The sequence below is a fragment of the Gossypium raimondii genome, chromosome 8, assembly GCF_025698545.1.
Source record: "Gossypium raimondii isolate GPD5lz chromosome 8, ASM2569854v1, whole genome shotgun sequence".
Taxonomy (NCBI): domain Eukaryota; kingdom Viridiplantae; phylum Streptophyta; class Magnoliopsida; order Malvales; family Malvaceae; genus Gossypium; species Gossypium raimondii.
Window position 1 is genome coordinate 39,150,713 of NC_068572.1, and position 11,687 is coordinate 39,162,399.

General features: G+C 29.8%; 1 protein-coding gene across 1 annotated transcript; it reads right to left on the minus strand.

The window, feature by feature from the left end:
- Nucleotides 1–7,065: 7,065 nt before the first annotated feature.
- On the minus strand, nucleotides 7,066–7,900 carry LOC105791403 (protein SPIRAL1-like 5). Its single transcript, XM_012619469.2, has 2 exons — nucleotides 7,560–7,900; nucleotides 7,066–7,465 (listed from the first exon to the last, which is right to left on the minus strand). Exons 1-2 carry the CDS (start codon nucleotides 7,800–7,802, stop codon nucleotides 7,391–7,393), a joined length of 318 nt encoding a protein of 105 aa, XP_012474923.1. The 5' UTR covers nucleotides 7,803–7,900; the 3' UTR covers nucleotides 7,066–7,390.
- Nucleotides 7,901–11,687: the final 3,787 nt, after the last annotated feature.

An 11,687-nucleotide genomic window follows, 5' to 3' on the forward strand; every position in this document is an offset into this window, starting at 1 on the left:
TTTAATTAACTGAAAATTAATATTTTGAACAATTTAAGTTGTTGAGCACATTTGATAACCCAAACTGAAAATTAATAGATAAAATTTTTTCCACAAAAAGTATGAAAAATAATAAGTAGATAGGGATATACTTATCGCTAATAGAGAATAAATTTAATTATTTTTATTTTATTTTATTTCATTTAAGATTTTATGATCTTTTATCAAACAAATCTAATTATATTCAATATTTTATTTTAAGTGATACCACCAAATAAATTTTATAAATTAATCCAACATTTAGTTTTTACTGCTTATTATTTCAAAACTTAATTTTTTTAAATTTAATTTTTCAGTTTATAAAATATAACTTAAGTTGAATGGATTTGTGACATGGGATATTATGTGAGCACTGTTTATTGGTGGGTACACATGTTAAAATTTATTATTTTTAAAAATAAAATTACAAGTATAATTTAAATTACAAATTACAAATATTGGATTAATTAAAGATAGAATTAACTCAATATAAAATATAATAAATTAAAATCTAAATATATTTGAAATAATAAGACTTAAATTCAAAGTAAAATAATTATAGTGACGTAAAACTTAAATTGTTTGACAATCAAATTTTTAACTACGAATCATGGGCAACACTCATGCCAAGCCCACTTTCTCGCAGTGAGGAAGCAAAACTTTTAGTTGCCCAAAGAGCCAAAAATATTTTTGTTCTCATAATATTTATTGATAATCCCAAACATAATTGGGGTTCTTATAATAATTATATTTGAACTATTATTCATTTTACGTGGAGTGATTTGCCGGGAGAAGATGCATTAGGTAAGCAATAGCCATGATGTTTTTGTCGGGAGTTAGTGGCCATTCTCGTGGATTTGCACGATTTCCACTTAAAGACTTATGGGCACATATCTAAGAAAACAAAAACACATTATTATTATTATTATTATTTTTTGTTTTTTATGGATAACGATAAGTGGTGATCTTTACTTTATAATAACTTTGAAGTTATTGGCATTCAAGCATTTCACTCCAAGATATTATATATGTGTGTATTGCACGTATTCTTGGCGTTTGCAACGCCATATGCAATTTTTTTATTTCAATCCTTAATTGGCATGATATGTTTTTAGGTTTTAAACATATCATTTAATTAAAAGATTCGGTAGATTTGATAATCTATTTAGGCGTATTGTGTTTTTATGTTATGTTTCACTTATATAATTATAAATATATTGAATGTGTTAAAATTTTGTTGAATATTTATTTTTACGGGCTAGTTTAGTATTGTTTTGAAAAGTGCCGTGGAAAAGTACTTTTAGAAAGTTTAGTTTAAGATTTGAGTATTTAACATTGCTGTCAAAAATACTTTTAAAAATAAAATGTCTATTTTAGACATGTTATTATTAAGTAACAAATATGCATTTAAATAATATTTAAATTAATTAATATTATTATATTTTAGTAAGAATATAAAAATTTATTATAACTTGTTAATATTTTAATATATGAAATATAAATTTTAAATATTTTAAGCAATAAATATTAATTATTTATAAAATTTAATTAGAATATATAAATTATATTTTCAATATTTAAATATAACCATTAAATATTTGTAATTCGATATTAACACATTTTATTATTTTAAAAATAATTTTTTAATGAATGATTTTAACACATTTGTAATTAAGCGCCAAGAAAAAAAAAGGGAAAGTACTATGTTATTGGAGAAGTGAAAAAGTAATTAAGTACTAAAAGTGCTTTTAGGAAGGAAAATCTAAAAATTTTAGCTTCTTCTAAACTAAACACGTGTTCATAGGGTCTTATGCAAGCCTGGCCCATACGTGTAACCCCACAGAAAAGCAAGCTTGACTTGCGAGCCTGTCATGTGATCCGATCCTGTGAACCAATCCAGTGAACTTATTACAATTTGAGCTGGTGATGGTAATTATCCTAACAAACTTTAAATACAAATATCATGTGTATTTTTTATAATCGTGTTAGTAATATTAATCAAATACAGATATTTTATTTTTATTATATCTAAAATTATTAAATTTAAATATAATTACTTGTGTTACAAGAAAGAGTTCAATTTTTGTTATATTAACTTAAATAAACAAGCCGAAGGTTGGAGGATTATATGGCCCTCAAGGCATAACACATCAACAAAAGGCAGTAAACATGTGCACAACCCTGTCAAGTCTACGGACCACTCATGCATTACGAAAGGATAGCCTCCAAGTCAGGTATAAAAGTTGGTAAATTTTCCTTTTACTGTTAGTTTGCTAAAATCTCTACTCATCCCTTACATTACCCAACAAATGCCCACAAGCGAAATTTATTTAAGGCATCTATCCAATCATACTATTTGTCACAATATTAAAATCTATTTTAATTGATAAAACATATATTCAGATATGAGCCCTATATTAAAAAAACTTGCATGTTTGTAATTAAAATGAAAAATACTTAAATACAAAAATATAGACAAGAATGAAAGAAAAATCCAGTTGTATCTCATAAACTTATACAATCAAAACTTAGAAATTATTTTAATTAGAAAAAGAGTTTAACAATTATAATGACCTATTTGGTTCTTCAACTTTACAAAAAATTCATTTTAGTCATTCATTTAATTTTTCGTTTTTTAGTCCTTAAACTTGTGTTGTTTGTCAAATCACCTAAAATAGATGAAAAATTAATGTTTGTTAACTTTGCTAACATGTCATACATGTGGATTTTCACGTGGATGCTATGTTAGTAATTAATTAATTTTAAATTTTAAAAGTTCAAAATAATTATAAAATTATTTTTTAAAAGAAGTATTAAAATTATTAAAAAATATAAACATAAAAAATATTTCTTAAATCTTTTTAAATTTTAAAAATAACTAATTGTTAACGTGACATACTTGTGGCGATTCATGTGTATACCATATCAACAAAGTTAATGAACGTTAATTTTTCCATCTAATTTATGGTGATTTAACAAACAATGTAAATTTACGGGCTAAAAAGGTAAAAAAACAATTAAATGGAAAACCAAAATTATTCTTTTTCAAAAATAAAATAAAATTGGAGGCCAAAAAGTCAACAGAAGATGCAATTGCATTATAAAATTTAATCTTTTACTATTTGCTTCAACACTGCTCCACATTTTAAATTTACCTTTATAGTCCTTACAAATATAAAAATTTCAATGATTAAAAATTCACAATTTTATTTTACAACATTAGTTCCTATAATTTTAAAACATTTTTAAATTTTCTTTCATAATTTATATGAATATAAATACATTGTTCTAAATTTAATATTTACAATGAAAACACCTATTTCAATATTAAAAAGTAACAAAATTTTATATTTTTAAAAATAAAGTCTAACTATTTCAATATTTGCAATCCCATAAACACAATTTTATGTTTTACACTTACATAAAAACAATGTAATCTATCTATTTCAATATCAATATTCAATGTTAATATATAATTCTCAATATTAAAATATATTTTTAGAAATTTTTTCGAAGACATTTAAATATATATATATATATATATTTAAACATTTAACTTTATGTTCTTAATTATTTTTGTCATCATACAAACTATGTAAAAATTAAACATTTATAATTTTTTCTTTCTCAATCATGGTATTAACGAAAATTACAAATTTTGTAACAAATTTGTAATAAACAAATATAAAATATTAAAGTTGATAAATACAAATTCATTAATCCATGCATCGCATGAGATAAAAAAAACTAATTATATAGATTACAACATATTGGCACCAATGTATGTAATGATTATATGTATTAATTAAAATATATTAATTTGTTTTATAAATTTTATTAGTAATATGATAAATAAGTTTAAACAAAATATTTCAATAATAAAAAGAATAAAATTAATAAATGATATTTTTGGACTAAATGCATTTCAAATATTAAATGTGATATATAAACGATCGAGAAAGGATTGTATGAAACTGTGATTTCACGTCATTCATATTCCCTTCTAATAGGAGAATGATAAATCAGATTTTTCTCTTGTTTTTCAGCCTTTCTCCCTGAAAAATTCAAATCCAACTAAAAACGCTAAAAACCAGGTGGAAAAAGTTAATTTACCCTTCTCTTATTGGAAAGAGATAAGGATGGCATGGAATCACAATTTCATACAATTCCTTCTCATAAATGATAGAGATTGGTATTTTATTTTATTAATAAAATATAAGGAATAAAATTACGTGAAAAAGTAATATTGAATGATTAAATTTTGTTACATGAATCATACATAATGATAAAATATGAATTGACGTAATTTAAAAAAATTGTATGTAATAAATATGTTGACTTAATTTTTTCTAATTAACTTAAAAGCTATGGATTGATTGACACGTGTAATTCAGCCATTTTTTAGATATTGCGATATAAAAAAATTTAACTTAAACTGCCAATTGACGTAAATATAATTATAACATGTAAATTTGCTCTCTTTATGTCTAACTTCATATTGCTACATGTAAATATAAATATATATGATGTTACTAATATCATCAAATAAGAAGTGAAATAAGGGGCTTTTTCTTTGGGGGGAGGTCCTGTTCTAAGTTTTTTTCTTGATAAGAAAATTTATGTGGTTTTTGTTTTAATTGTTGAGAGAGATGAGAAAGGTGTATAGTAGGCAATGGGTTCTACTAAGGCACTCGCAAAGAAATCGTAATAATGTAATGTCGAGAAAAGCTGTTTCAATATCAATGCACCTTGGAGAGAGTTTTGCAAATGCTTGAATTTTGGCCATTTGTCCAAGAGTGCTCAAGTCATGAAACTTGTAAACAACCTTGTGAAAACTCCACAAATGGTTGCCAAGATGCAAGAATTTAGCAAAGAAATGATCAAGGCAAGGGTTATTGAAGAAATAGTAGCATTGAATTCGGAAATAACCGATGAAACTGCAGCGCAGCTGTGAGGGCATCTTCCCAAAAATAAAGCACTTCTCGTAATTGCATGCTTGAGTTTGATCCTGAACTTTTCATCTTCTTTATGCTGTTCTTTGGTTGTCTATCAATTCATATTGTGCTTCGTATTGAATTGTATTACTCTATGAAAGGGCACTTTGACCTCGTGTATCCCAACATTCAATGGTGACTATGGATTTTACTGTAGAGCAGTCGGCCGATTGCTTAAAAAAGGAAGTGAAATGACACACATCTCCCACCGAATCTTCTCACAGAGCAGAATATAGTGATGCCATGTGTCAAAATAAAAATAATTATTTTAGTTTTAACCAAAAAGGCATGACAACTGGTACGATACCATGATGCCATGTGTTAAAATAAAATATTTTCATAAGAATAAAATTAACAACGTAGTATCTTCCAACAATGCTCTATGTCCGAAAAATAAATGTAAATATAAAATTATTTTTAAAATAAAAATATGTTTCTTTTCTCTTTTAATTTTTTTACTTTCTATTTTTGAAAGTTTTAAATAACTACTCTTACATGTTTTCTTTTAATCTTTTAATTTTCTAAGTATATTCAAGTATTATAATTTTTAACAAATAATTTTAAATTTTATTCTTTATATTTGTTTTAAATTTTATTATAGTTTATTATTTTTAAATAATTCAATAGTAGGATATCAATAATATCAAATTGTTAAATTTTTATATTCAAAATTTATTTTTATTTCTTATATTCTAAAATTAATTTAAATTCAAATTTTACTCTTTCACTTTTATTTCAAAAATTATTGTTGTTTCAACACAAGGCACCATTATGTAATGTCATGTGTCAAGCTATAATTAGTGAGACGTGCCACATCACTTCTTATTTAACGTTATAACAGAACAATTTAGCGGAAAAAATTATGTATTACAATCAACATTTAAAAAAAATATGAATACTAAGGGTCTGTTTGATTGCCAGTAAAATATTTTCCGTAAAATGATTTCTGGAAAATGTTTTACTTTTCTGTAAAATAATTTACTGGAAAATATTTTCTGCTGCTTGGCAGATTTTTGAAAATATTTTTCGGAAAAGTTGTTTTACATATATTAATATATATTAATAAATTTTATATTTTAAATTATTTTTACATATATTGCAATGATTTATTTATAATAATACTCAATTATTAAGCTACAATATTAATCGTTATAAATTGAAAAACTAATATCAAATAAATTATTTGTAATTGTGTTAAAAAACAAGTATTGAATAATTAAAAAACAAGTTCTTGGAAAATCGATAAATGAAGCGCTTTTCACCGGAAATGAAGGAAGGAATGAAGGAGGCGATAGAGAGGAGAGCACGGAAAATGTCTTACGGAAATTGAAAGGGTAAGACATTTTCCCTAAAATGTAACCCATTTTCCCTTGTTTTGGAGTTCATTTTCCAAATGGAAAATGTTTTCCGCCAATCAAACGCTGGAAAAGTTGTAAATGATTTTCTGGAAAATCAATTCCGTCAATCAAACAGACCCTAAGATTTACTATAATTTAAGTAACATTTTTTTCTGTTATTATCCCTGTTTGTAATACACTATGGATTTATACTTTTAACACCTGCTGAATGCTTGATCAACTTGTTTAATTTATCAAGAACCAATCCAACATATATGAACCTATAATATCAGCATTTCTTACTTTCATGAATCAAAAAGAGAAACTATGGTTGAAGATTTTTTTCACATAAAAGATGATGAGATTGGAAGTTAGCCTTTTTAATCTAAACATTGAATTAAATGATGGACCGACTGAAGATTCGAATTTTATAATAAAAGAGAAGAGAAAATAATGGTAATTAGATGAAAAAAGTTAGGAGTGCTATACAAACAAGTTTCTATAATAACACTGAGATTATTAAAGAAGGAAAGATCGATTTCTAACTTCAAGTTTGTGTGGATGCTGAAAAAGTTGCAATTGGATATGTGGGGTTGATGATAATAAGTTACTGAAATAGGAAAGTGTTCTATATATTGCTACCTGATGACCCCCATGAAAGTTACGACAAGTCCCCCTACATATATTATATATATATGAATAGAGAACAAATTAACTTCCTTAGTGCACTGCTCAAGGTTTATATGTATATTATACGCATTGGCAGGAACTTGAACTTCTGCTTATTATGCAAATCTGGTAAAAGTAAAACCATACATTGTTTTACCTGTATGCTTCATTACTGAAATCCACTTCTCTGGCAGATTAATTTATGAAAAGCTTAATACCACATCATGCTAATATAGTAGTAGACGAAGCACTGCAAGTTCAACACTGATAGGGGAACTGAATCCATTATTTAGCCAGCAGTACTACTGCAGACATACTATTGAGAACTGCAGGCAATCAGGCAATATACTTAAACTTATAAAGGAGGAAGCATTACTTCTCACCAAACAGGTAACCCAGAGATGAATCTCCACCAGGAACCGACTTAACTTTTGTTGATGGGCGATCCTGAAATTCCATAATACACAGTTACTTAGGTTAAAAGCTAAATGAAGAGCTAATACCATAGGTTTCGACATATATTTGGTAACTAACAACTCACAGTTATGAAGTTCCCTGAATTCTGTCCTTGAGCCCTATGGTAATTGTTGGTGTTGCTGAAGTTTTTCTCTTTCTGGTTCTTTGAACTTGATTTATTGGGAGCTGGGGGCATCTCTGCGGTAACATCTATCCCATATGGGGGCTGGATAGGTGGTGCCACAGTTGGTGCACTTTGCTGCTCATCATCACCAAAGAGGTAGCCCAAGGAACTTTGGCCGCCTCCGTAGCTCCCACCTCTACTCATAGTTTTGGTTACTGCAGGATTTAGCTAACAAGTAAACTTCAGACAAGGGAAAGAAAGAAAGGGAATAAAAACCCTAATATATGTTAGGTCTGTGTATTTATGGATGGAATGACTAGCTTATAATATATATGTTAACCTGGGATACTGATTAACTGCACCATACCTACTAGGCCAATTGTGTACATTAGTAATAAACAGTAAAAAATACATGGTTTAATATTGCAACTTGCAATATAACTGGGAATCCATTATTTTGATCCAACTTCTGACTTGTTTGGTTAGGAATATAATAATATAAGTAAAAATTTACTTATTACATATGTATTACAATAATAATTAGAAAAAAATAGTTAAAACTAAAAAATAAAATAAAATCTTTTCAAAATATGAAAAAAATTCATTCTCTTTTTCAAAATAAATCATGTATTTTACATCAAATTAATTTATTGCTAATTAAAATATGTTGCATTATAAAGTTTCATCATATGAATCATGAAAATCTTTTATCTCTATTTCATCAGGCACATCAATTTACAGTGATTAATTACCCATCCTGTCTATGAGTTAAAAGAGTATCTGAATACCACAAAAAAGCATGCTTTAGTTTCAACATAAAGCACCAAAGAGCAAAACCAGACATGTCGATGAGTATGGTATAGAAATTATCTTCAAGCAGGTGTTGCCTGCTTTCTCCTACAAACCTCCTTAGGTTAGGGAAGCTTAAGTGAAATTTCAGAAGGAAATTATATCATAAAAAAGGGCATTGGGGTTGAATATATTAAGTTGCTGAAATTGTCTGACAGAAGAAAAAGTACTGTCCAAAAGTATTATATAATGTTTTTGAGCTAATGCTTCAATACCTAAATCAGATCAATTAATCCTTCAGCAGCTCGTCCACCAAGGACATCAACAATTATATATATGTTTTTCTCTGATACATTTCTGAGATGCCAAGATATAGTGTTTATGTGACAAAACATAACTCAACCACCATAACATACAAGTTAGAACAAAAAATGACCCTAAAACTGTCCCAAGGTAAAGTTGCAGAGATGAGTTGGTTAAGTGTTCAAATCAGGTGGGATCTATCAGTCATCGAAACTAATACAATAAACCATAATTGTAGGGATTAGTGGGTTTTAGTTGAATAGAAGGTTGACACGTAAGGGACATTAGAATTGCTTAAGGCACGGTCATTACCTAATACATGGTTAACATTGGAGGGCCATTTGGGGCTGAACTGTTGAAGCATCTAGCATTCCAGCTGGACTTACCATCTTTGCAACTTACGTTGTCCAATCAACCAATCAAAGTCAGCGAATTAAGGTGAGGATACCACACTATAAAAAGTACAAATAAAACAGGGATTTTACTATACAAAGATAAATATGGCATATCAATCATGGATTGGATTCATGACGCTTTACAAAGCACATTATTTAAACAGGGAGTGAGAGTAAACAGGGTTTAATCAAGAGAATGGGTGCCTTTAACACAACATATGCAAAAGGAAATCATAATTTGATTGGTGCTATTGATAGTGTTGCAAAATGGGCCCATTACTGACTTGTCTTCCTCTCTCTTTCTCTCTCTCACACACACACACACAAAAAAAAGAGTAAAGAATATGAAAAAGGAAGTAAGCTAGTTTGATTCAGATGGTAAGGTCTGGTAGGAAACAAGCTTGTAGGCCAAAGGAATCCAGCTTCCAGCTAATGCTCAATTACTACAACATTTCAAAAGGATAGAGAACAAATTAGAGAGAATGAATTTTACTGAGAAATTGCTTAGTAATCTTTTCTTGCTTGAATCAATACATTGCTGATGTTTATATACATGAATAAGAGTAACTGCTCCTAACCAACTACAAACTAGACTAAGCAACTGAATGATAACAAACTAACAACTCTATACTAACAGTCCCTATACTCTAACATTCACCCAGCTTCCACAATAGGTAAGACCCGAAATAATCTTCGAAAGCGAGCAAAAATAGAGGCAGAGAGTGGTTTAGTGAGAATATCTGCAACTTGGTCACAGGCTGGCACTTCGCCAACAACTAGGGAGCCAGTAGTCACTTTTTCGCGAACAAAAAATAAGTCAAGTTCGACATGTTTCAATTTGGAGTGTAAGACCAGATTAGCTGCAACAGCAACTAATATTCAGCAAAGAAGTTAACCAAGCAATATCACTAGTACCAGCAGTTAAGCTCCGATATTCAGTCTCTGCCATGGATTGAGAAACAACTTGTTGTTTCTTGGAGCACCATGAGATAGATGTATGACCAAAGTAGACACAATAGCCTGTCGTAGAACGACGGCCATCAAAATCTAGACCCCAGTTGGCGTCAGCATAACCAACTAAAGACAGCCTATCGGATTGATGAAAAACCAGCCCATGATTAATAGTGCCATGTAAATACCACAAGATACGTTTTAATGCTACCAGATGGACTGTAGTAGAGGCATGCATGAACTGGCACATACGATTTACCGCATACGCAATATCCAGCCAAGTTAAGACCACATATTGAAGAGCACCAGCAAGACTTCTGTATTCAGTAGGATCAGCAAGACGATCACCCTCATCCTTAGACAGAGTAGATGAACTAACCATCGGCGTATGAACACTCTTTACATTTGTCAGAGAACACCTGTCAAGAAGGTCTCGAATGTATTTACGTTGGTACAAGTAGAGACTTCCAGTAGATGAACGACTTATTTCAATACCTAAAACATAATAGAGGTCGCTCATATCCTTTAGAGAAAATTCGTTATGAAGATGATGAACAAAACAATTTATTTCGGCTTTCAAACTTCCAGTAATAATAATATCATCCACATAGACCAAAACATAGACGATGGACTTGGTTGTAACTTTAACAAACAAGGAAACATCAGATTTTGATAAGACAAAACCAGTAGAAACAAGGAACTATTTTAATTTGTCAAACTAGGCACGGGGAGCTTGCTGTAATCCGTACAATGCCTTTGTTAGACGACATACCAAAGGCTCACCATTTGGTCCATATTGAACATAGCTTGGAGATTGTTGTATAAACACTGTATCAGTGAGATCTCCATTTAAAATGACTTGTTGACATCGACTTGACGGAGTTGCTACCTATTTAATACAACAACAGATAGTACGGTTCGGACAGTAGTAGGTTTAACCACCAGACTAAAGGTTTCCTTGAAGTCACATTCAAGTACCTGCGAACATTCCTTTGCTACCAACCGTACCTTTCGTCGATCAACCGACTCATCAGGATTCTTCTTGATTTTGAAAAGCCATTTGCACCCAATTGCTTTTCGACTAGAAGGTAGAGGAACAAGTTCCCAAGTAGAGTTGGCCATTAAAGCATTAAATTCAGCTTGAACTGCTAATTTCCACTCCTTATGAGCAAGAGCTTCCTCAACAGAGCGTGGCTCAAAATCTACAGCTTCTACTAACAAAGCCTTGGGTTTGAATATTCTTGCCTTAGACCGAGTAACCATAGTGTGAGTATTTCTCAGAGGAAGAGAAGGAATATTTGGAGACACATTGGTTTGACCAATCGGACTAGCTTATGCCAATGGAAGTGGAAGACGATACTTCTCATGATCTGTTCCTAATTCAGCCGACGAAATAACTGAGACGGGTTGTCTTGGACGGCACGCAGTTGGTAATCCAACCGATACAGACTGTATAGGATCACAAATTGGAGCAGGAGACAGAGGTACAGTAGGTGGCGATACAGTAATACTACTAGGTTCTATGGTGGATCGGACAGCAGAAGGTCGAACAATAGGACTATATGTGGGACTACTAAAAGTAGACGGAACAGTTGCTAGAGCAGGCAAAGGAATCAAGAGTCGACGTTCATCAAATACAACATGGCGAGAA

Bases quoted from the DNA above. Each gene is read 5' to 3' on its own strand.
- LOC105791403 (XM_012619469.2), bottom strand. From the start codon at position 7,802: ATGAGTAGAGGTGGGAGCTACGGAGGCGGCCAAAGTTCCTTGGGCTAC. The intron at 7,466-7,559 runs GTGAGTTGTTAG...ATGGAATTTCAG, and splicing joins ATTCAGGGAACTTCATAACT to GATCGCCCATCAACAAAAGT.